The sequence below is a fragment of the Mus pahari genome, chromosome 21 (genome assembly GCF_900095145.1).
Source record: "Mus pahari chromosome 21, PAHARI_EIJ_v1.1, whole genome shotgun sequence".
Taxonomy (NCBI): domain Eukaryota; kingdom Metazoa; phylum Chordata; class Mammalia; order Rodentia; family Muridae; genus Mus; species Mus pahari.
In genome coordinates, this window is record NC_034610.1 from 4,132,617 (window position 1) to 4,156,118 (window position 23,502).

General features: G+C 47.8%; 1 protein-coding gene across 1 annotated transcript in view; it reads left to right on the top strand.

Moving 5' to 3' along the window:
* Igf2r (insulin like growth factor 2 receptor) overlaps window positions 1–23,502 on the top strand; it is a 90,439-nt gene that overhangs the window by 8,288 nt on the left and 58,649 nt on the right. The window contains exon 2 of the mRNA XM_021221323.2: window positions 15,340–15,479. Coding sequence (XP_021076982.1) covers window positions 15,340–15,479 — 140 coding nt within the window. The remainder of the gene's footprint in view (window positions 1–15,339; window positions 15,480–23,502) is intronic.

The window sequence follows — 23,502 nt, forward strand, 5'->3', positions numbered from 1 at the left end:
CTTTAATGTGTATAGGTACCTTGCGTGCATATGTGTCTATGCACCATTCTTTCTCTCTCTCTCTCTCTCTCCTCATGTTAACATTTTAATGTGTATAGGTATCTTGCTTGCATATGTGTCTATGCACCATTCTTTCTCTCTCTCTCTCTCCTCATGTTAACATTTTTAATGTGTATAGGTACCTTGCGTGCATATGTGTCTATGCACCCTGTCTGTGTAGGCCTCAGAAGAGGGTGTTGGACCCCCTGGATTGGAGTTACAAGCAGTTGTGAGCCACCATGTGTGCTGGCGATAGAACCAGGGGTCCTTTAGACTTGTGGTGGTGTGAATGAAAATGGCTCTGTAGGCTCGTAGATGTGGCCTTGTTGGAGTGGGTGTGGTGGGTGTTACTGGAGGAACTGTGTCACTGGGCTTGGGCTTTGAGGTCTTAGAAGCTCAAGCCAGGCCTAGTGTGTCTCTTTTCTATTGGCTGCTTTCGGATCAAATGCCGAACTCCGAGATGCCTCTCCAGCACCATGTCTGCCTGCCTGTGTTTCCCGTTGTGACAATACTGGACTAAACCTCTGAACTGTAAGTAAGCCAGCCTCAATTAAACATTTTCCTCTAAGAGTTGCTATGGTCATGGTGTCTCTTCACAGCAATAAACAGTAATAAGACAATGCTCTTAACTGCTGATCCATCTTTTCAGCCCCTAAAAGTTTCTTGACATTAACTTGTGGGCATCTTTATCAAAGGCTTTTTTACATTTTAGTCAGTTCAGAAGCACTAGTATTCTGATTCATATATTGGTGACACCTTTTTTCCATTTTATTAATACTCACTTGCTGACTTCTAGCTTTCTTGTGTTTAGTTTATTTGAAAGCTTAAATCTTTAAAGTTAATTTACATTACATCAAGACATGTCTTTGGGTTCTGGAAAAAGAGCTGCTTAAGAGTGCCTGCTACTGGTGCAGTGGATGTGGGCGGGCTCGGTGCCCAGTATTCACACAGGCAAAGTCAACCCATGGGTTTGTAATCCCAGGCCCAGAGGATCCTGTGTGGTACCTGCACATACACATACACTCAGGCACGCACACATCCATATGAAGTAGTAAAATGTAAAAACCAGTTAACTCCATGTGTCCTCCCCTGAGCCCCACAGCAGCCTGACAGGCTTTAAACTCTCTAGGTTTAACCTTCCTGGGCCTACTGAGATGTATAGTCTTCCAGGAGCTGCGCTTTAGATGTAGGTTGGGGTCCCCAAAGCTTCATTGTTGAAATCTAAATCCCTGTCATGAAGGATTAACAGGTAGACATTTAATCCCATATTGGTGTTGAGAGGTGAGGCCTCTTGGGAGGGGATTAGGATTACGTGGTACTTTAGGGTGGGGCCTGTGACCAAGTCCCAGAGACTTTATAGGAGGAGGGGGACCACACACACACACACACACACACACACACACACACACACACACACACCACACAGGCACATGCGTATTCCCATACTTTGATGAGTGACACCACATGTACTGGAAACTACCATCGCCTGTGTCACCCTGACCTCAGACCTTCAAGAACTGGGAGTCAGAATGTGACCTGCTTCAGTCGTTTCTTTATGGCAAAATGTGCTGATAAAGCAATAAACGACTTTTCGGGGGTTTATTTATCTTTTCCACTGTGGCCAGTGAATGGAATTTCCCTTGTGGCCTGCCACCTAGTCAGTTGGAAGAGCCATGTATGTTTGGAAGAAATGGTCTGTATTTGGGTCAGAGTTATTAATTGTGCTGCCCAGCTGCCTCTGCCCTGAGTTATTCCTGTCCCACTTGAGCCTTGTCTTGTTTACTTTTTGTTCATAGCTCTGGGTTTGGATGGGGTGTGCTTATGGGCTTTGCAACTTCCCTTGATATAGACCCACAGCTCTGTGGTTGTTTTGTTTTGTTTGTTTTTGTTTTGTTTTGTTTTTCTTTGTCAAAAAAAGGGGGGGGGTGTTCTCTGTGTTTCCCTGGCTGTCCTGGAACTCTGTTCACCAGGCTGGCTTCAGACTCACAGAAATCTGCCTCTCCCCCCCATTCCCCCCACCCCAATCCCCAGGACTGCTCAGCTGTTTTTTTTTTTTTTTTTTTTTTTTGAGATATGGTTTCACTACATAGCCCATGCTGTCCTTGAACTCAGTTGGTCTACTTCAGTCCCCGGATGCTGGAATTACAATCAAGCAGTACTATGCCTGGCTTGCCCAACTCTTACTTTTTATCTTGGGCCCATTTCTGTTGGTTGTTGTCTTATGTTCATGTTACCCTTGACTGGCAGCTCCTGATTGTGCTCATTTTGGACATCTGTCGCCCTTGCAGCTGCTCAGGGCAGGGCTGGGAACATTTGTTGGAACTTGGCTATAAATTGTCTTGGGGGAAATGAGGAATGGGTGGAACATGCCAGAGACTGGTCTTTTCTTATTCTCCTGTGGGTCATCCACCTAGTAGTGCTGTTCCTGCCAGGAGGCAGCTGTTGGCTCCTCTTGATAGTTGGCAGAGCGTTGTGTGCTGCCTGTTGGCAGGCCATGTAACTCCTATCTGAGACAGCTGGATGGTGAAGCTGGTGTCAGATCACCTCTGGGTCTTTTTCCCTCCTCCACACAGCTGCCTTACTTACTTTTTGAGACTGGCTCTCTGTGGCCCCAGATTTGTGATCCTCCTGTCTTAGTGTCCTGAGTGCTGGGAATGTGGGGATTACAGGAGTACCACCATGCTCCACTGGAAACCACTGTTGGAAGTCACCGTCTTCTTGTCACCCTTTAGTGCCCCAAGAGTTTCTGCCTCGGCGAGTGAGTGCTTGCTCATATGAGGTTTAAGAAAGGGTTCTACTTTCTGAAAGTATTTGAAGCTGTGGATTTGTGGGTTACTAGTCCCACCTCACACTCAGTTCTGAGATAATGAGCTAGCAGATTGCAAGACTTTTTCCCAGCACCAGAACTTGGGGGTACAATAGGTGTGGGGTGTGGGCAGGTGCCAGTGCCAGTGCCCCCTGTTGGGCTGGGCCCCGTCTGTTTTTACTTTATTCTGTTTCCTGGAAGTAGAGGCAGTGCATGTGTGTTTGCATGCATATGTGTCTAGAGATCAGGGTAGCCTGCCTCTGTCTCCCAAGGGCTGGAACTAAAGGCATGAGCCACCAAGCTCTGTGTTGTTTGTCTATAGTGGAGGCAGCAAGGCCTGGCTGACCTCAGTACCCACTGGTGGCTCCTGCTCTCTGGCTCCCTAGAGGTTGGGAGTGTCTGCTGTAGATAGCTCCAAGAGGTTAGTGGGGAAATGTTTGGTCACTTCACCGTGCTCTAAAACTGGAAGTCGGCTATTGCTGACAAGGTTTCGAGGTGCCAAAGATTGTGTCATGTCCTATTTTGGACTCTGACAGACCCACTGCTCCACACACAGTCTTCACAGTGGAGGAAAATCCCGTTGTCCTGTACCCTTGGGTGTGAAACATCAGATCAGCCACTGACCTTTAGCAGGAGTTTTCCCTTGCTCAGTTAGCGCTGGAGGGCAAGTTCCCTGGGGCCTTACTGATCCTGCAGGCATTTGTGACTGCTGATTCTGGCTGTGTCTTAAGAGTAGGAGATGCCGAGCAATGTGCTAGCAGGCCTGGCTAGCAGCTGTACATTTTACAAACAGATGTGACCAGTGAAGAGTGGCCTTCCAGGTAAGTTTCAAAGGTGGTCTTTTAGGTGTGTGCTGCCACATGGCCACTGAGCTTTGACCAAATGTAAGATTGTTCTAATTCCAGCTCTTCCCTTCTCTTTTTGGGCAACACCAGGGATTGAAGTTAGGGCCTTGGTATATAGGTGGCAAGTACTTTGCCCATGAGCTGTATTTCCAATCTTTATGTATGTATGTATGTATTGAAAACTTTGAAACAGGGTCTCCCTGAGTTGCCTAAGACAACTCTTGAGTTTATGATCTTCGTGACTTAGCCTCCATTGCAATTGGTTTTACCAGTCTATGCTGACAGGCCTGGCTGCACATTTTAAAGAGGATGTTTAGTGTGGAAAAACTCCCTACTCCTCCGCCTGGCCTGCAAATAGAACAGCCACCAAACCAGAAATGACACAGAAGAGGGCTTCTTAGAAGTGACAAGGGCAATACCCACTGAGTCATCACTGTTCCTCGAGTTCCCTCCTTTCACCTGACCAGCCTACATGTGCTACTCTCTACTCCGAAGTGAAAGCCAACATCTGCTCCTGTTGTCTTTTAGAGGAAGCATTGTGAGCCAGTGGTGTCATGAGGTTTGGCATCCCTTAATAATGTGAGAGAGGATTTGAGGAGCTTTTGGGAATAAGCAAGGGTGTGGGTCTGAAAGGGCTCACCATGCCTAGGCTCTTCTGTAAGGTCCTAATCTAAAGGGGGCCTGGAAGGAAATGAGGGGTATGTATGCTACTGTATGTAATGGGGAAGAGTCTTTGCAGGACCTAAGTGTGCCTGTTTGAGACCAAAGGGTCAATGTGGTTGGAGTGGGGTGGGGGGTGGCCCGGGGCGGGGGCGGGGCGAGACAAGATGGGGCAGGACGGGACGGGACGGGAGAGATGTCAAGAGTTAGCTGGGGCTGGATTCCAGAGGTGACCATATTGACTTTGGAGCTATTGGAAATCAGCTGCAAATCGGAATGAGGCACAGTGGCTCATACCTATAATCATTTGGCAGCTGAGGCAAGTGGATCAGCCTGAACTTAAAGGAGACTGAGAAAGGACAAAATAGAAACCACCCGAAAGTTGTGATTTCTTTGCTTTTGTGCAGAGGGCTTCTTACTGTTCAGGTACTGAAGTTGGTGACAGTTCTGCTGCCAGAATGCAGTGGGAAGTGGTCCGTGCTGGGAGCAGAGGGCATGGCAAGACTCTTCCTGCTGTGGTTGGTCACTTGGTGATCTGGGACTGCCAGCCAAGTTACACCTACGCTCTAGTTTCAAGTCTCCAAAATGGGGAGGTTGGTGTGCTCCTTGACAGACAGTGAGGATTAAGTGATTATGTTCAGAGGCCTTGCATGGCATGCCCCAGGTGTGTCATTGCTCAAGTGTGAGCCGTCGTGTTTCTAAGTGAGGTGCAGCTGTGCTTCACAGGCTTGGGCCTTGGGAGCTTCTCTGTGCCCAGTGGAGCTTCTTGCTGAGCCCCTGGCATGATCCCAGTATCTGCAGAGCAGGACTCTTTAGACATGTCATATGGTGGTTCAGGTTGGCCTTGAACTCCGAGTAGTCCTGCCACAGGCTACCAGCCTGGGATTGCAAGTACAAGCCCTGGTCTACCTCCCCGGCTTTTGTGAAGAAATAGCATGCATAGCCTCTGATAGCCTTATTAGCATCACAGACGAACAAGCTGGGCTGCTACTCAGCACTTAAAATGCCAGCCCTCCCTGTGCCAGGGCCATAAAGGAAGGACATTGGGTCCCCAAAGAACTGGGGCCCTGCTAGCGAGGAGAAGTTTTGAGTGGGTGCTGTGCTAGTGTTGCCCTCCTGCATCCGCACAGCAGAGCCTGGGCCACACACTGGCTTCTCCCTCCCTTCTTTCCTTTGGGGTAGTCTCCTCTTGCTCAGGTTTGCATGGAACTTAGTGGTCAAGGGTGTCCCTTAACATTTGGTTCTTTTGTTCCCACCTGCCCAGTTCTAGCTGCATGTCACTACTCCTGGTTTATACTGTGCTGGACATTATTGAACCCAGGGCTTCTGGCATGGCGCACATGCACTCCACATCCCCAGAGCTCTTCTGTGGAGCTAGGATTCTGTGCACCGTGTTCCAGCACACAGCTTTGGGTTTTTGTTTTTGTTTTTTTTTTTTTAATTTTTGGTACTAAAAACAAACTTAGGCCGTCACACATTAAGGGAAATGCCCAACCGTTGAACTTTAATGGGGCCCTCTTTCTTTCTTGAAGTTAAGAATAAAGCAAGAGAGCATCCAGGTCATTACTGTTTAGAAAATAACTTTAGTTTCAGGTAAATGCACCAGTTTACACAGACACAGGGAACCCACGTGGAGTAGGTCTGCAGTCTGAGTGGTGGAGTTGATTTGAGCAAAGCCACATTCTGGGAGGTTCCTGGTAGCTGTGTGTCTTGGAGGCGGGCATTGTTTGTTTATGAGAGTTCTGGCTCCTGAGTAACCAGGCAGTGCGGGTTTACCTGACCACTGTTTGTGGTGGCACTGTTAGTGGTTACATTTGGATAGTTTAGGGTTGGGGAGGCTCAGCTGCTGGCCTGTCCAGAGGGGACAACCAGGAAGAAGCTGTCTGTCTTTGTAGTCTGGTGTCTTGTAGTCAGTCCTTGGTTGTATCATCTCCCCCCTCCCACTTCAGATGGTGTGTGTTTGTGTGTGGGAGGATGGGGTAGGGATGGGGGTGGGGGTGGTTTAGGTATGAAGTGTGTCCCCTCTCCTTCCCCTGCAAAGCTTTATGTTTTTGAAGCTTTGGTCTCTAGTGACAGATGAAGTCACTGTGGGGTGGCTGGGTTATCAGGACCTAGATGTAATCAAGGGAGTTATTCACAGAAAATTCATAGTTTTACAGTGCGCCTGGGAGACAGCGGCAGTGCTGAGGTGGTGCCTAGATGGAGGAAGGGGAATCATCAGGGCGCCGTCTTGTTCAGGCTTGCCCATGCCTTCCACTTTCCCTGCTTCCCCGTGTTTTCTGGCTCAGTGAGGTGAGTATCCTCACCTATCACATTCCTGTGGAAGTGAGGTTTGGTCTCAGAGTAGGCTTTAGCAATGGGGCCAGCTCACCATGTACTGAGGCCTTAGAAACCAAGAGCCAAGGTAGCTCCTCCCTCTTTTAAATTGTCTCTCGTATGTTTATCACAGCCATGTAGAAGCTAACACTGTGTGTGCACGTATGTGCCATGTTTCAGTGCCTCTGGAGTTGTAGCTGGAGCCTCAATGCATCAGCATCCTGGTGGGTGTGGCCCAGGACAAGGGTCTGCCCTTCCCTCTCCTCTCCACCCCTTTCAGTGTCAGGTGGCATTTTTCTTGGAGGCCTCAAGCCGGCTTGTCCTTTTTGTGAATTCAGATCTTAAGCAATCTAAAGCCTTGTGCTAGATCACAGTGCTACATTCCTCATCTAGGTTCCTCCTTATTCGTGACCTTTTGGTTTGCTCGGTTTGTGGACAAGGAAGTATATGGATTCCACTCTGCCCATAGGCCCAGGTCTGTGTGTTCTTCTACTGTGACCACGGTGCCTTTCCAGAGGCACCTGGGCTCCCTCGTCCTCACCCTGCCTCTGCTATAACTCCCTCATGATGTGGCTCAAAGACATTATTGGGCCCTGGTTGCCTGCCAGCCCTGTCTCTCTCAGCCTCTGAAAATGGACTTAGGTGTTACAGTTGATTTAGAGGTTCAGACTAGACCCCTCTTTACCCAATTGATTCCTGCATTCAGAGCCTGTGTAAAGCTCTCTGGGAAGGCAGACTAACTATGCCCAGTACTCCCACATGCACCTTCTTTCTGTGAGCAGGCTTCATATCTTTATCCACAGTCTTGTGGGTTGGTTAGAATAGGAAGTGAAGTACTTCCTATATAATCCTGGGCCCTGCTGTGTCAAACTCATGTGCTTTCTACTGTCATCGTCTGGTCAGGGTGAGTCACCCTGCCAGACCAGATTTTGTTCTTACAGTACACAGCCCACAAGATACACGTTTCCCTACCTGCCTTGCTGTAGGCCCACTAGGGACCCGCTCTTGTCTCTTCCTGATCTCTCAGTAGAGACCTGTGTGCTGAATCTGAGCTGAAACACTGGTGCTGAGGAACAGCAAGCAGGTTATAGCTTGTATGCACTGCTGGAGGATTCTGGTGGCTAAGCCTGAAGCACAGTCACATTTGGAAGTTCGGGTTGAGTCAGATTCATGCTCACTGGAGTCAGAAAAGCACCCCCAGCTAGTGACTGTACTGTGTGTGTATTTTGCTGTGTGGACCACTAACTTGGTTTTTAAAAGGAAGACAGATTACAGCTTCATACATGCAAATGGGAAGGCTAGGAGAGACCCTCTGCTGCCAGTCTTTGCTTAACTGTAGCTGTTATACAAGGCCCTCGTGTTTCTCTCTTGTGCACACTAGGTCTCAGTCTCTTAAAGAGATGCTGAGCTGACAGACTTTTGTCTTTAGGTGGGTTCTGGGATTTTTTTTTTTTTTTTAAAAGAAGTATGTGTGTGTAGTTTTGTAATTTTAAAAAATACTTAAAACATGGCGCACACCTTTAATCCCAGCACTTAGGAGGCAGAGGCAGGCGGATTTTGGAGTTCGAGGCCAGCCTGGTCTACAGAGTGAGTTCCAGGACAGCCAGGGCTACACAGAGAAACCCTGTCTCGAAAAACCAAAAAACAAAGAAACAAAAAACAAAAAATATATTTTTTATATATTCCTTAAAACAATGATTATTTGTTGTGTATATGATATCTGTTTTCCATGGCACGTGTGTGGAGCTCAGACAATAATGAGGAAATTGTTCTACCTTGTGGGTCCCAGGGATAGACCTCAGGTTGTCAGGCCTGGCAGCGAGAGCATTACCCACTGAGCTGTTTGCCTTAGCACCCCAATTGTTAGGACACTCCACCACATGCAATTTACTGTTTGTTTGTTTGTTTTGGATATAGATTCTTGGCTACATGGCCAGGTAGACACATATACTCACTGTAACTGGCCTCATAAATCTCACAAACTTTAAGCTTATTTTTTAAAAACAAAATTCCATCAGGTTATGTCTGTGTCTTAGGGTTTCATTGCTGTGAAGAGACACATGGCAATTCTTACAAAGGAAGGAGCTGAGAGGGTCATCTGAATCTGAGGGCAGCAGGAAGAGCAAGTAAGCCACTGGGTCTGGCCTGAGCTTCGGAAACCCCAAAGCCCACCTCCTGCGACACACTTCCTCCAACAAGGCATACCTCCTAATAGTGCCATTCCTTTTGAGTGTATGGGGGCCATTTTCATTCACACCACACTTGTTCGGCAGGGCATTACCATTTAGAGGCATTTGTTCAAAGCATCCAGTGTTGTCCTGCCACAATCCCACCATCAGAGTTTTAGAACATACCCAAAGCTGCTCTTAAAATCCTTCCTGCTCCTGGGCAGGGCCATGTGAGTTTGCTGCCCTTGGCTGTCTGGCTGCCAAGTGGGGTTTGTGGGTGGCGCTTGCTAGAGTAGCAGGAATGCCTTCCTGACTGCCTTACAGACTGTTAAGTCTGTAAGTTGGCAACATCTTTGAGGATATTCTGAAATTTAAACCAAATAAGGCTAAGGTGGGACCTCAGAGCCACTGTTGAGGCACAGGTAGCTTGAAATGTGTAGGCAAGGTCAGGAGAGCGCTGTTGACTTCAGACTGAACTGTGCTACGTTTTCTAGTGAGGGGTGGGCTCGGCTCATGTACTTCTCCGCTCTTAACCAACATACTCATTTTAAAATCGGGGATAGCCCATCAAATACTTAGCCATGTGTGACTTCTGCCTCTTTCCATTTCCTGCTGGACCTGTTGGTTTATGTCTGGTGTTCCCAAATTGCTGATGACTGTGCTGAGCTATAGAGTCCATTCAAAGGAGGGGGCCTGAGTGGGCCTGAGAGCAGCAAAGAGGATGCATTCTCTGCTCAGAGTTCTACCAGCTTAGACCCCAGCGGCCAGGCCAGAGGGAGGAGTCTGAAAGCTGTGTGTACTTTTGTCGATTGGCATCTAGGCCGTACAGAAGGAGCCTGAGCACCAGGTGATTTGGGCCAGCTTTGTTCTCGGGGTTCCTTCAAGGCTCAGCCACTCGGACAAGTTGTCTTCTCCCAACTTCTCATGAGGTTTGACATCGTACACCAGAAAGCGAGTTTCTATGATTCAGATGTCCCTATAGAGGGACGATTTAATGTGTTACTGAATAAACCCATACCGTTCACCGATGGCTACGAGGTAAAGCAGGAACTTGAAGTATCTATGTTACATCTGCCATCTTGATGGTTTCGGGTGTTGCATGAGTGTAACAAGGTTAAACTATAAAGTTTTAGAGAGCATTTCGGTGCTGTCATTGAAATTAAATATTTTCTGGAAAATTTAAACTATTTTAAAAACATAGACCAAATGAGACAGTTGGGCCGGCAGTGCCACTCAGCCATCCTGGATTTGTTCTGGCTTAGCCACTTCATAGCTGGGTGACACTGGGTGAGGGCATATTTTTCTGAGCTTCGGGACTTTGCCTCCTAAGTTGAGGCATTCAAAAGAGTTGAAGATGGAACAGTCAGTTGCTGGGGTAGGTGCCACTTATGGGTTAGTGCAGAGAGAAGCCTTGTGTTGAGACACACGTAGCCCGGTGAGGGCCTCATGTCTGTTAGTGCGGAACCAGCCCTCTGTTGTGTAGCTGTCGCCTTAGCCTGGTTTCCTTTGGAATATTTTGGTAAGTAGTAGTTCCCTGGAGCTGAAGTGCAGTACCTTCAGAGTAGCTGTGGCCAGAGAGCTCTCAGTAGTTTAGACTAAAGAACTTAATTGAAGAAAGCAGTTAGCGTGTCCCAGAACCATCCTGTTTTGTAATGTTTTTGAGACAATCTCATATAGCCCAGTATGATCTCCAACTTGCTATGTTGCTATGTTTCTACCTCCCACATTGCTAGGATTACAGACATGTACCACCGTGCCTAGTTTATATGTGGTACTTGGGATGGAACTCAGGGCTTCTGGATTAGTTACTTTGATAAAATGTCAAGACCAAAGCTGGGTGTGGCTGGGAACTCTCAAAGCCTGCCCCCAGTGACAAGCTTCCTTCAGCAAAGCTCCACCTCCTAACGTTTCATAACCTGACCAAGAGCACCACTAACTAGGAATCATGTGTTCAAATACACGTGCTTATGAGGGACATTTTTCATTCAGACCACCATAGCCTCATGTATGGGTAGGTGAGCCTTAATACCGGCTGAGCGATGTCCTTAGCTGAGAATAGGCTGTGTGTTTCCCTGCTGGCTGGGATTCTAGAGGCAGGAGTTAGATTCCAGAGGATCATTGTGTCAGGTTACAGGCAGCGTATACCTGTGCTAAGGATCCTTCCCACTTCTACTGTGCCTACCTCTTAATAGTGCCATTCCTTATGAGTGTATGGGGGCCATTTTCATTCACACCACTCTTATTCGGCAGGGCATTACCATTTAGAGGCATTTGTTCAAAACATCCGGTGGTGTTCTGCCACAGTCCCACCATCAGAGTTTCAGAACGTACCCAAAGCTGCTCTTATAATCCTTCCTGCTCCTGGGCAGGCCCATGTGGGTTTTTCAAGGGTGCATGATGAGTTGGGAAATTGGGGATTTAGTTTGCTTTTCTTTACTTCCATTCCTTTTTTTCTTTTTGAAATGATGTCTTCAGCCCTGACTGGTCTCTTAGTGATGGCCTTGCCTGTGTATCCTGCGTACTGAGATTAGGTGTGCGCTCTGCCACTTCTGAGACTGATGTTCATGTTCAGAGTCAAGGTCTCTCAGAGCTTAGTGCTCAGAAGGGTAGTTCTAGCTACAACTGGGTGTTCTCATTTGAGAGTGACTGAATTTCACAATGGTGGGGCAGCGGGATCCCTGGGCTTGGCAGGTTCTTCCTACTCCACCTCCTCACTGCCCAAGGCAGTTCCTCAAATGAGATGGAATGCGGCAAGGAGCCAGTGACAGAGTAGGCAGCAGTGTGAGCAGGAGGTGAGGGACTTCACTCCTGTGCTGTAGCTGTGCTGTTGTAGCAGGTCGGCCTGCTGCTTGGGTGTGGGGGAGCCCGCCCGCCCCGCAGCACGGTTGCTGGCACTTTTCTCAGAGCCTTGTGTGTTAAAGTTAAAAGCTTCACTTGTGTGAACTTGGGTAAGGGCGGATTGGGGGGCCTTTCAGCTAAGCTTCCTTACTTGCTTAGCACTGAACTGTTGTTACAGGACGGAATTTTAATTTTGGCTATCCATATTTTCTGTAAATAGAGATTTTTTTCTAAAAGACAGAATTTATTGCCCCTTAAAGATGCAACCGCACACTTTAATGCCCTCACTCTGGGGTTCTTTAATATGGTCATACTTATTTTTCAGCTTTTTACAAATATCATTTTAAGAATGATTGCAGCCCAGGCCATTTTGACTGCTTGGCCTTTAGTATGCCAGGGACTTTATAGTCATCTAGTTTGTAATTTCAAATGTGACAACTTCTACTGTTTATTTTTGCTTTCTTTTTCTTTTCTTTCTTGAGACAAGGTCTTACTGTATACCCTGGTTGTCCAAGAACTCTGAATGTAGACCAGGCCGGCTTTGAACGCAACAGACCATCAGCTTCCAGAGCATCGGGATTAAAAACATGGACCATCTGCCTAGCCTGAAATGGATTCCTGCCTAGTCCGGGCTGGCCTAGGCTTCACTGTGTAGCCAGGGTTGTCTGAACTATTGACCCTGGATCCCTCACTGCCTGAGTAACAGGCCTGTATCACTGCACTATTACACTTGGTTGCAAATATGCAACCCTCTCCTTAATAAACATGGCCTTTCTTTAAAAGAACTGTCATGTATTTCTACCACTCTTGGGCTTATTATAAAGTGGTTTTAAAGTAATAGTACCAGAGCACATGTATCTACATGTTGGCTCACTTTCACTATTCTGCAGAACTAATTAACTATTTTCCCATGAAGCTCCTGACGCATTATTTCAGTTGCCTGATTGTGCTCAGGAGCCAAGCGTGCTGGATTGTTTAAAGCAGCTGCAGCGTTTGCTGGAATTAGGCCTTCTCAAGCGGTAATAGCCTGCGGGTCACCAGGTTTCAGTTTAGAAAACATTGCAACTGTTTCTTTGCTCTTGAGTGATGTGACTAAGCCGAGCTAGTGCCCTACCCCCACCCACCAGGAACTGTGGGCGAATTTGATGGGGCTGAGTGCATGTGCCTCTGGAGGGCTGCCTGTAAGCCCGTAAGTCAGTTCCAGAGGAAGTCTATTCAAGAACTTCAGTAGGCAATAGGCTCTGCCTTCCCTATGTATATCATGACTTCCATTTTGATTTTGTATGAGACACAAATAGAAGAAAAGTACACCTTCAGAAAGCAGCCTTTCCTTCTAACTTCTGTGCAGCTCATTTCACCCTTTTCATTTTTCTTCTGTCTGCATTTCTTTAGACCTGATTCTCATTGCTAACTTCTTTTCTGTGGTACAGGCAGGCAGGCACTTCAGTCATCGGACTGGGAGGAGCTGTAATGATGACAGGCTAAGGTTTTCAATGAACTGCCTGCCAGCTTGGAAAAACTTAATCACAGGCCCCCAATGAGAGTTTAGCATTTTTGCAACAGAAATGTACTGATAACCTGCAAATGACTAGCTAAACGTTTAAGGAAAGTTTCTAAATGCCGAGGCCTGCATTTGTTTCAAATATATTTAAAGACTGCAGGACAGGCGTGGCTTCTGTGGCCTCCACACCTGCCGCTGACTCAGTCCTGCAGCCTAGGCTAAGTAGCTCTCCTTTCTTTTCTCCGCCCCTGAAGCTCTGCTGCTTGTTTGTCAGGGCTCAGAGTAAGTTCCAGTTTAGACTTCCCAGCCTGACATAGTTATGCCGTCTGTCTGTTATCTTCCGTGATGTGCCTGCTCAGTTCCCAGCAGAGCTTGTCCTGTGCCTGCGTTCACTTACTTTCCTCCCCTTACTGAAACAGGCCTAGCAGGGAGCCCGGGAACTGTTGCCATTTTATACACTTTATATACACTGTTGCCTTTCTCAAGGAGTACTTAAGAAGCCCTGGAGTGGGCTTTGTATCCCCAGTACTGGGGAGATACAGGTAGAAGGACATTTACAAGTTCCAGGCTCCCCCCAAATAAAAACAATACACACCATGAAACAAATTAGGTTTCCTGCTGCACCCCCCCCCCCGGAAGAAATAAGGCTTTATTGATGGCTTTCTCTGGGTCAGCTAGATTGCTTGAGATTTTTTTCCTCTGGCTCTGGAGGTAATCAGTCTGTCAGAGTTGAGTAGTTCCTGCTTTAAAGCCTGACATCACCCCAGGCCCAGCACTTAAGTAACCAGTTTTTCAGGTTTGTAGTATCTTAGTGGCCACAAATTCCCTGGACCTGCCAGATGCTTGGATAGGGATGCTTTGGGGCGGGGTGGGGGAGGGGGGAGGTCTGATGGGACTCCAGAGCTAAGGTTAAGTGAGTTGTCTAACAGCTGTTGGTGCTGAGGGAGGAGGGGTGGGGGAACAGTGCCTGGTAGCTTTGGGAACTTCTCTGGGTACCTGTGTGAGGCCATACTTAGAAGAGCCAAATGTGATCCACTGGGGATGGGTGGGAGTTGGCTCACTCCCCTACTTCTGGGTAAGCTTATCCCAGCACATCTGATTCAGCCTTTCAAGAAACGCTGTACCTACTCTCTTCCTTTTCTCCTTTTCCTCTTGCTGAGGAAATGAATCCCAAGAAGAGTAGAGGACTGAGAGTAATTTACTTGGGGCAGAAGGAGCACACCGCGCTGATTTTATTCCAGGTGTTGAGGTTGATAGCTCTTAGAGTGCCTTTGGCTGAGTTCTGTAGTGAGTCAGCCTGCAGTAGATCTTACCTCATCTCGAGGCAGTTGGCAGTTCTTAGCATGGCTGTCACATCATGACTGGAGTCTGTACCAGAAGCAGGCCTGCTTTACATATTACAGCTATTTTTCAAAAACAAAAGAACCCCAGGACTGGGGATGGAGTCCAGTTGGTAGAGTGCTCGCCTGATGTTCAATTAAGCCTGGGTTTGGTCCTCAGACCACTTAAGTCTAGGTGTGGTGGTGTAAGTCTGTAATCTCAGCATTCAGGAGGTGGAGGCAGGGGCATCAGACGTTTCACCTGTCTCAAGGAGGTTAAAAAGCTTGAGAGTTAAGAACAGTCCCATGGAGGGACTGGAGAGGTGGCTCAGCAGTTTCCCTGGCTGTTGTTTTAGGAGACCCCGGTTTGATTCCTAGCACTCCTTGGAACCCCACAAACGCCTGTAACTCCAGTTCCAGAGGGACCGACACCTTCTGGACTCCTTGGGTATTGTACATAGGTGGCGCACAATAGACATGCTGACAAAGCGTCCATACACATAAAACAATGATAATTCAAAGCAAACTAAAATAACAGTCATTTGGGTCTTCAGCACTCTGGGGTGACTGGACCAGTCCTACTTCACACAGTGTATTCTAGTATCTGCTTAATGGAGTTGATGTTCTTAGAACAAGGGTGGGTTTGTGTGGTCTGAGGGCTTCCTAGCCTGCTTGAACTGCTTTCCAAAAGGTTTTGCCACATTTGACTTGGTATCTGTGGTTAATGGAAGTAACTTCTTATTTGTAGTAGTGGAAGCAAATAATGGCTAGAATGCCAGACTACAGAGAAGGTAATTATTGTCAGATCAATAACAATGACAAGCTTGCTTCCTTTATTTCTTTCTAGTTACACATGGGAAGCTGTTGACTCCAAAAACAATGCAGTTTATAAGATCAACGTCTGTGGAAATGTGGGTATTTCCAGCTGTGGGCCGACAAGTGCTATCTGTATGTGTGACCTAAAGACAGAGAACTGTCGCTCAGTGGGTAAGTAAAGCTCCTGTCATGTGAGCGTGCCCTGTGATACAGCTGTGTACACAGTTGCATGGTTGTAATATAGTAATTAATGTAGTGTCTAATAGACATTTTCTAAAAGAGCATTCTGGCTGTTTGCCTTGTGAGTTCAGGAGTCTACTGGGGTCAAGTGGAGCTGGGGCTGCCAGGTGGTTGTGAATCCCCAGGCCTGGGTGCTGGGAAGAGGAAGGATCAAGTGCTATGCCTGCAGAGCCACCTCTCCAGCTCCTAGAATACCTTAAAAATAAAAATAAAAAAATAAAATAAAAGCAGACTGTGCTTCCGCTGAAAGCGTCCCGCCTCTTCCACACCCAGGTGGCTTTTATAATAGTTAAAAATGGTAAAAGACAGTTTAGGGCAGGCTCAATGCTCAGTGGTTTTTATCCAGCACTCATGTTGGATGGCTCACGTTGGTCTGTTTTCTACTGCCTACCACATGCAGGTGACACACAAATTGGAAAAAAGTTTATAACTTTAATTAGATTTTTCACTTTGAATATCCAGTATGAGATAACAAGGTTATTTTCAGGCAGTGAGCAGCATGCAGACAATAACTGGGAAGGATTATAGGGCGGATATTGAATATGGAAAGATGTTTTCTACCTATATGGCTCTTCCTTCTTACCTTTTCCCTTAAATTTCTTATTTTATATGTATGGATGTTTGCTTTCATGTGCACCTGTGTACCATGCGTGTGCCTAGTGCCCTTGGGATTCAGAAAAGGGCATTGACTCCTTGGGAGTGCCATGTGGGTTCTGACAACTGAACTCCGGTCCTCTCCAAGAACAAGTGATCTTAGCCACTGAGCCATCCATCGCTCCAGCCCTAAACTGTCTTAAATTGTCCAACGCCTTCACCTCCATCTCCTTGTACCTCATGATCTCGTGGTGGATGGGAGCAGTGGTGCTGTGGCCTCACAGTAAAGGACAGTTGCTGGATTCAAGCCCTTCCTTTCTTGGTTCAGTCATTTTTGAGGACACTTTTTGAGGATCAGGACCGCTTGGTGAGGAACAGGTTCCACTGAGATGGGTCAAAGCAGATGTGCTCAGGAGGAGAGGACACTGGGTCCTGGCTATCTGTGGTCAGTTTTGCCCAGGGACCGGGAGTAGTGAGATTTGAGCATAATTAACAGATTAATCTGGGAAAGAGCTGAAGGCAGCCATAGTTGGTCATGAGTTAGGGTGATGGTCTAGTAGTCCAGGCTCATTTTATTCTTGACCTACACCATCAAAACTTCCTGAGAGATAGTTGTGGGCTCTTTCTCCTGTTGATGACTGCATTCTCTGCCATTTTAAAAAAATGTTTCTTTTAAAGGAGGGTGGTCCAAGTTATTACTACTTTAAATTTGATTGTAATCATCTTTTTGTCATTAAAAATAGGAGCATTTAAAATATAAATAGTGGCTATTTATCAATATCTAAAGATTAAGTTCGCTAAAAATGGACTAGTTTTTCAGTAACTATATTAAAAGGCAGATCAGAAAGGCAGAGAAAAATATATAAACCTATGTTTACAGTAATTGTGCCATGACTTTAAACTTCAGTAGTACATTAGTAAATGGTTCACATTTAAATCACATTTGTGATTTCACAGTTTTGACAGAAAAAAAACACCTCTTACCTCAGAGGGATTAAGAGACAGTTTATTATGGAGCCGAATGTGAGTGACAGTGCCTATACTAACCTTGGGCTGCATGTTCCCATGTGGCAATTGAGACAAAAAGCTTGGTGAGCGCAGCAGAGAGGCAGGGTGCACTAGAGAGGCAGGGTGTAGCAGAGAGGCAGGGTGCAGCAGCATGCCTGCCTCACATGTCATCTGATTGACTTCCAAAGGTTTGATCTGCTGTAGAGCTGGGCAAGGGATGTTTTTTTTTTTTTTTTGGTATGTGTGTGTGTTGGTGCTGAGGCTAAAGATAGCCCCCAAAAGAAATTATAATTAGGCTGTGGGATAGGCAGCCTTGCATACTGTCCGTAGTCATACAAGTTTTTTTTTTATTAGTAGATCAGTTTATGGGGAGAGATTCTTTCCAGGAATTCATGATTGCAATTGTCCCTGTTGGCAAAGTACCACAATTCATGCTGGGGTGGAGTTGGGTAGGGCATGCCGTATTATTTATGGAACTTTAGGAGCCCGGGAAGGCCCATTTCAGGATCGGACAGAGATGAAGCTGAGCTGTGGGCAGCAAATGAGTCTTTAGGAGGAGCACACAGCTGATCAGCGCTGTTAAGAAACTCCTGGATCCTCTCAGAATGTGTGTAACTGTATCTGCCTGACAGAATGAAGAAGGGACAATGGATGTACAGAACCAAGATTTACTTACTGACTACATGGTTCCCTCCGTGTGCTTTGTGCTCCATAAACTATCTGACCTAAACTTTAAGTGATGAGAAGTGAAAATGGGTCCTATAGTGACTCTGGAGTCTCTATAGGATTCTTTGTATTAATGAGCAAAATACAAATATTGTTTTTAGTTTAAGGTAAGTATGCTCTAGGACATCTTGGTGGGCCTTCTAAGAAGTGAGGGAAGAATACTCAGACTCCATCTTGAGAGAATGAAGGTTAGCTGCCTTTTGAGGGGCTGAGGGAAATCTGCGCACCACACACACACACCACTCGAACACAGAGCTGTCAGGAAGTTACAGCTGTTTTTGTGGTTTAACTGGGAGTAGGGTGAGTTTTATTTTCTATACCCAGCATTTTTTTTTTTTTTTTTTTTTTTTTGTAGGTGGAGGGATGGGTGAAGCTGGGTTATCTCCCAGTACAGCCTGACTCAATTCCTCATGCCCTGAGGGTGTTACCCAACATCCTGACTCGGGAGCAAAGGAAAAAGTTTCTGGGAGACTGCTTTCTTCTAGGCCTTAGAATCTAGAGGTTGGCTGTGATGGTCTCCAAGGTGGTGGGGGCACACTGACCTTCTGGGTTGTATAAGGGCTGGAACCCTTTGGCCATGAAGAGTTTGTGACCCTCTTGGCAATAAAAACTTGGAGCCTTTGTTGGAGGAACTTGGTTAGACAGCTGAAAAGGAGGGCCAAAGAGTAAAGCCGTGAAAATGAACATTTGTGCCTGCCGCATGGTCCCCAGATAGTCCTCTCTCTCTCCTAGTAATTATTTAGCCTTTCCCCTGCTGGGCTGGATGGTCCTGTGAACAGCAGTCTTCCCTAGGAAGGCACAGATGCTCCGCTTCCAGCAGCTGTTAAATCTAGTGCCCGCTCTTCTGGAGGATGGCTGTAGCCAGGGCGTGTATGGAGTCTGTAAGGTGACCACACTTTGCTATACTGGGGTCAGGTCTTTCCTAGTCTAACTGGTCAGTTGTCTGTGTTATACCTGTTGGAGCCCTGTCACTGCTGTGCTCGTAGCTGATGCTCCTGCTAGGTCTTTCCCAGGTGGACAGGGAATAGCTTGGAGTTTCTCTTCCTCTGACTGTTATGGACAGACAAGATATCTGTAGACCTCCCACCCCTGGAACATCTTAGTCCAGGGTGAGAGCGTATCCTCTGGAGCAGCAATCATGTGACTGTTGTCCTGATGTGCACATAAGTCCCATTGGTAGCCTTGCCTTGGGAACCAAGCGGGGACAATTTGTTTCTGGTACTGAATTCAGTTGGACTCCTCAGCTGTCCCAGCCAGGGGTCCTGCTAACAGGGTTTATATGTTCATGGTTGGTGTGTCTTAGGTTGAATGCCTACCCTAGAATAAGTTATTTGGCAGCCCTCAGACAAATCCAGGAGTCCTTCCCCAGCCCTGGATCACAGACAGCAAAAGATGGCTGGAATTTGCCAGTGGTCGTGTTTCTCTGAGAGGAGTGTTGAGATTAAAGAAGGTGTGACTGTCCTTGACTCTTTTTGCGGTATCTCAGTCTTGGGTTTTTGTGCTCATTGGAACAGAAATGGTTTTTGCTTCTAGAGACAATTGTAAAGTTTGGAGGAGGCCCTTTGCCCCATGGATGTATAAGCCCAATTTGAAGTTGTAGGTACCCCACGTAGAGGGTTTTTTCCTGGGCAACTCCCAAATTATGTCATCCTTTTGTTACCCCCTTCCTGTATGGGACTCAACTGCTTGCCCCTTTGTAGGTGCCTCTGCCTGTATCCTGGGCTAGCAAAATCAACACAACTTTATTTGAGGAAGGACTAGTAGGTGTCTTCCCATTCACCCGTAGGTTTTCAAGGGACTGTAGGTGGTCATATTGTGGTCCAGGAGAGGTATTGGCCCCAGTTCCAATACCACTGGAATGAAAAATTGCCGGGCTCTTGTTGAGGGAATAATTGGTTAGGATCCAGGAACTGGGTGGCCCATAGGAGAGTAAGGCTGTCCAAGTTAATTTGGTAATTATTCAGTCACAGGAGGGTAGAAGTGGAAGAAGGCTCCAGACAGGAATGTCAACGGGGGGGGGGGGGGGGTTAGGCGTTGGGGAGGGGCCTGTGCCTGAGAGCCAGATAAACTCAGGCTGTACAGTGTTGCAGATGATATGCTCATCTGGACCAGAGTGAAGGGCTGGAATGTTCTTTGTAACCAAAGGATGTCAAGGGGTTTTGGAAAAGCTGGGATGGTCTGTACTGGGCCCAGGGCCAGTTATAGGTCTTTCTGTATTGCATCCAGGAAAAGCAGAACTTGGAATGTACTCAGGAAAGGGAGTAGACAAAGAAGTTGGTGATTATTCCTCAGTGATTGATAGGAACTGGGAACTCTGTATATTATGAGCTTAAAAGGTGGGGCTTAGAGGTATGGAATGAAACTGGGAGAACCTTCTCGAGCCTGGAAAGGTAGACAGGGGTTAACATTTAATTTTGTGGTGGTAAAATGACTTTTTGGGGCCTGCCATTTATGTTTTAGAGAGGGTGGGATAGATCTGAGACATACCCTATTTGGATATCAGGGAAAGGTGAATAGGGTAGGGGAAAAGGTAGGGTAATGTCTTACTCTAGGTTTCTCTTGCTGTGATGAACTACCTCGACCAAAAAGCTTATATGGCTTACGCTTCTACATCATAGTTCAAGCAGGGCAGGAACCTGGAGGCAGGAGCTGATGCAGAGGCTATGGTAGTGGTGGGGTTGCTGCTTACTGGCTTGCTACCCATGGTTTGCTCAGCTTCCTTTCTTGTAGAACCCAGGACCACCAACCAACCCAGAGATGGCACCACCCACAATGGGCTGGGCCCTTCCCCATTGATTACTAATTGAGAAAATTCGGCTTTACAGCTAGCTGGATTTCATGCAGGCATTTCCTCAATTGAGTCTCCTCCTTCTCTAGTGATATAAGACCAGCCTACGGTACAACAGGGGAGGTGGGAACAATGGCCTGATTGATTTTTCCAGGGTTTTGGACCTAGTGATAAGAACTACAAAGCTTGGGGCTGGAGAGATGGCTCAGCGGTTAAGAGCACTGACTGCTCTTCCAGAGGTCCTGAGTTCAAATCCCAGCAACCACATGGTGGCTCACAACCATCTGTAATGGGATCCAAGGCCCTCTTCTGGTGTGTCTGACAGCTACAGTGTACTCATATAAATAAAATAAGTGAATCTGAGAACAGGAGTGTTGTGATGAAAACTGGTGGGTTGTTAAAAGAGCTGTTTGTAGTAGTCACTTAGCAATAGCCTAAAGACCGTAGTGGGTGGGGTACCACGTGGGTGGTGGGCATGAGGATAATAATTGGTCCTGGTGACAAAGGCAGAAGGGTGTCTCCAGGTTATGAGAATGGGACCATTATGGTTGTATACCAGACTAGACTAGAGGGAATAGGTGGGCCCAGGCATAGTCTGAGGATTGTCACTGAGAGGTCGAGGGTACAGGTATGACTGGACAGATGGCCCATCTTCCATTAGCCCCATTGTCTGCAGCTCAGACAAGCCTTGGGTTAAAGGCACTTTAGCATAATGGTCAACTTGATTGTATCGAATACAACAATGTATGGCCCCTCGCCCAGATTTGCGCTGAACCCTAGCACAACTAGGCAACATAACATGAAACCTGAACCCTTCTCTCGAAATGCGCTTTGAGGGTCGAACCCTTTGAACTCTCCCCTTGTACAGAATGTGGCACCTACATGTGCTCCTGAGCACAGCCTGGATAGCGCAAAGCCCTCCGAGTCCTCCTGTCCTCTAGTGGGGCACTTTCATTTGAATGGCCAAATGAGGAACCCTAATCTTGCGCAGGAGTGTGGCACTCTTACGCATAGTCAGGATAGCGCCAAACCCTGCCTTCCCCTTCTCTCCTGCAACGCGGCACTTTTGAGCTTGCCTCTCCTGCAACGTGGCACTTTTGAGTGTCGGCCTTGATCACAGAACTCTTCTAATACTCCCCTTGTGCAGCTTTGCACCCTCCGGATAGCTCGGAATCCTCCGAGCCTTCTCTTCCCTTCCTTTCGCGCAACTTGGCACAACCAGAATCACGGCCCAACCGGAATCGTGCTAAAATCCTCCGAACCCTTGGGCAGCGCGGCACCCAGGCTCGCGCAGTGCCGCGGAACCCTCAGAACCCTGCCCTTGTGCAGCTTCGCACCCTCAGGATAGCTCGGAACCCTCTGAGATTTCCCTTCCCTTCCCCTCACAGCAACTCGGCACAAACAGGATCACGGCACAACCGGAATTGCGCTAAATTCCTCCAAACCCTCGGGCAGCGCCGTGGCGCAGTGCCGCGGAACCCTCAGAACCCTGCCCTTGTGCAGCTTCGCACCCTCAGGATAGCTCGGAACCCTCTGAGATTTCCCTTCCCTTCCCCTCACAGCAACTCGGCACAAACAGGATCACGGCACAACCGGAATTGCGCTAAATTCCTCCAAACCCTCGGGCAGCGCCGTGGCGCAGTGCCGCGGAACCCTCTAAACCCTCCGAATCCTCCCCTTGTGCAGCTTTGCACCCTTAGCCTCAGCCTCTCCGGAAACTTGGCACAACCAGAATTGCAGCACAATTGGAGTAGCGTTAAAATCCTCTGAACCCGTGGGCAGCACACGCGGCACCCTGGCTCGCGCAGTGCCGCGGAACCCACCGAACCTTCTCCCTGCCCCGCAAACCGCGGATTGGATCGTGTAGAAATCCTCCGACCTCCCCTCCCCCCAACTCTCCAGCAGCGTGGTGCCCTAGCCGCTCCCCTTGCACAGCGAGGCACCCTCGTGCTCTGGATCGCCCGTAACCCTTCCCCCCACCCCCAGCCCTCTCCTTGAGTGCAGCAGTCGGCCCGCGTTGGACCCTCCCCTCCCTTCTCCTCTTGCTGACGCGGCATGGCGGCAGCGCGGCTTTCCGCTCTCGACCGGCCCTGTCGGCCCTCGTGTAGTTCGGAACTCTGGTGAGCAGTGGGGCACCCTAGTACTGAGTCTTCTTGTAGCCCAGAAATCTTCACCCTAGCGCTCAATCTCGCGTAGGGGAACCTTTGAGCGGCCTGGAACTCTTGGCTGGAGCCCTTGAGCTGCCAGATCAGTGGAACCCTCACCTCGCGTAGAGCCCTCCCCTCCTATGGAACCCTTCCTTTGCGGAATCCTCCTCTCACGCGTGGAATCCTCCCCTTGCACGGAATCCTACCCTCATCTGCAGAATCCTCCCCTCGCATTGCCGCACTTCATGCGGGGAACCCTAGCTTACCTCAGTTCCCCAGGATGTCTGCGTGGTAGCTGGCGGTGCTGTGCTTCCTGCTGCCCGCTAGAGCAAGGAGGGATAGATATAATGTTGAAGCCTCGGCAGGGGGTGGAGATTATTAAGTTCCGCCCCAACTGTGTCACTTAATCCCCCTCTGCTCAGCCCAACCTCGCCAGGATCGGGCTCCTCCTCTTATTCCAGCCTGGAGCCTGTGCTTTTGATGGCCTTACAGCCCTGGAAGTGTTTCTATAATTGCCTGCTGCGCAGGTTGGAAAGATTTGGAGGAACACCAGAGAGACCAGATATTTCAGGCAGACTCGAGTAACAGATATTATGGTTTTCTTTCTTTCTTTCTTTCTTTCTTTCTTTCTTTCTTTCTTTCTTTCTTTCTTTCTTTCTGTCTGTCTGTCTGTCTGTCTGTCTGTCTGTCT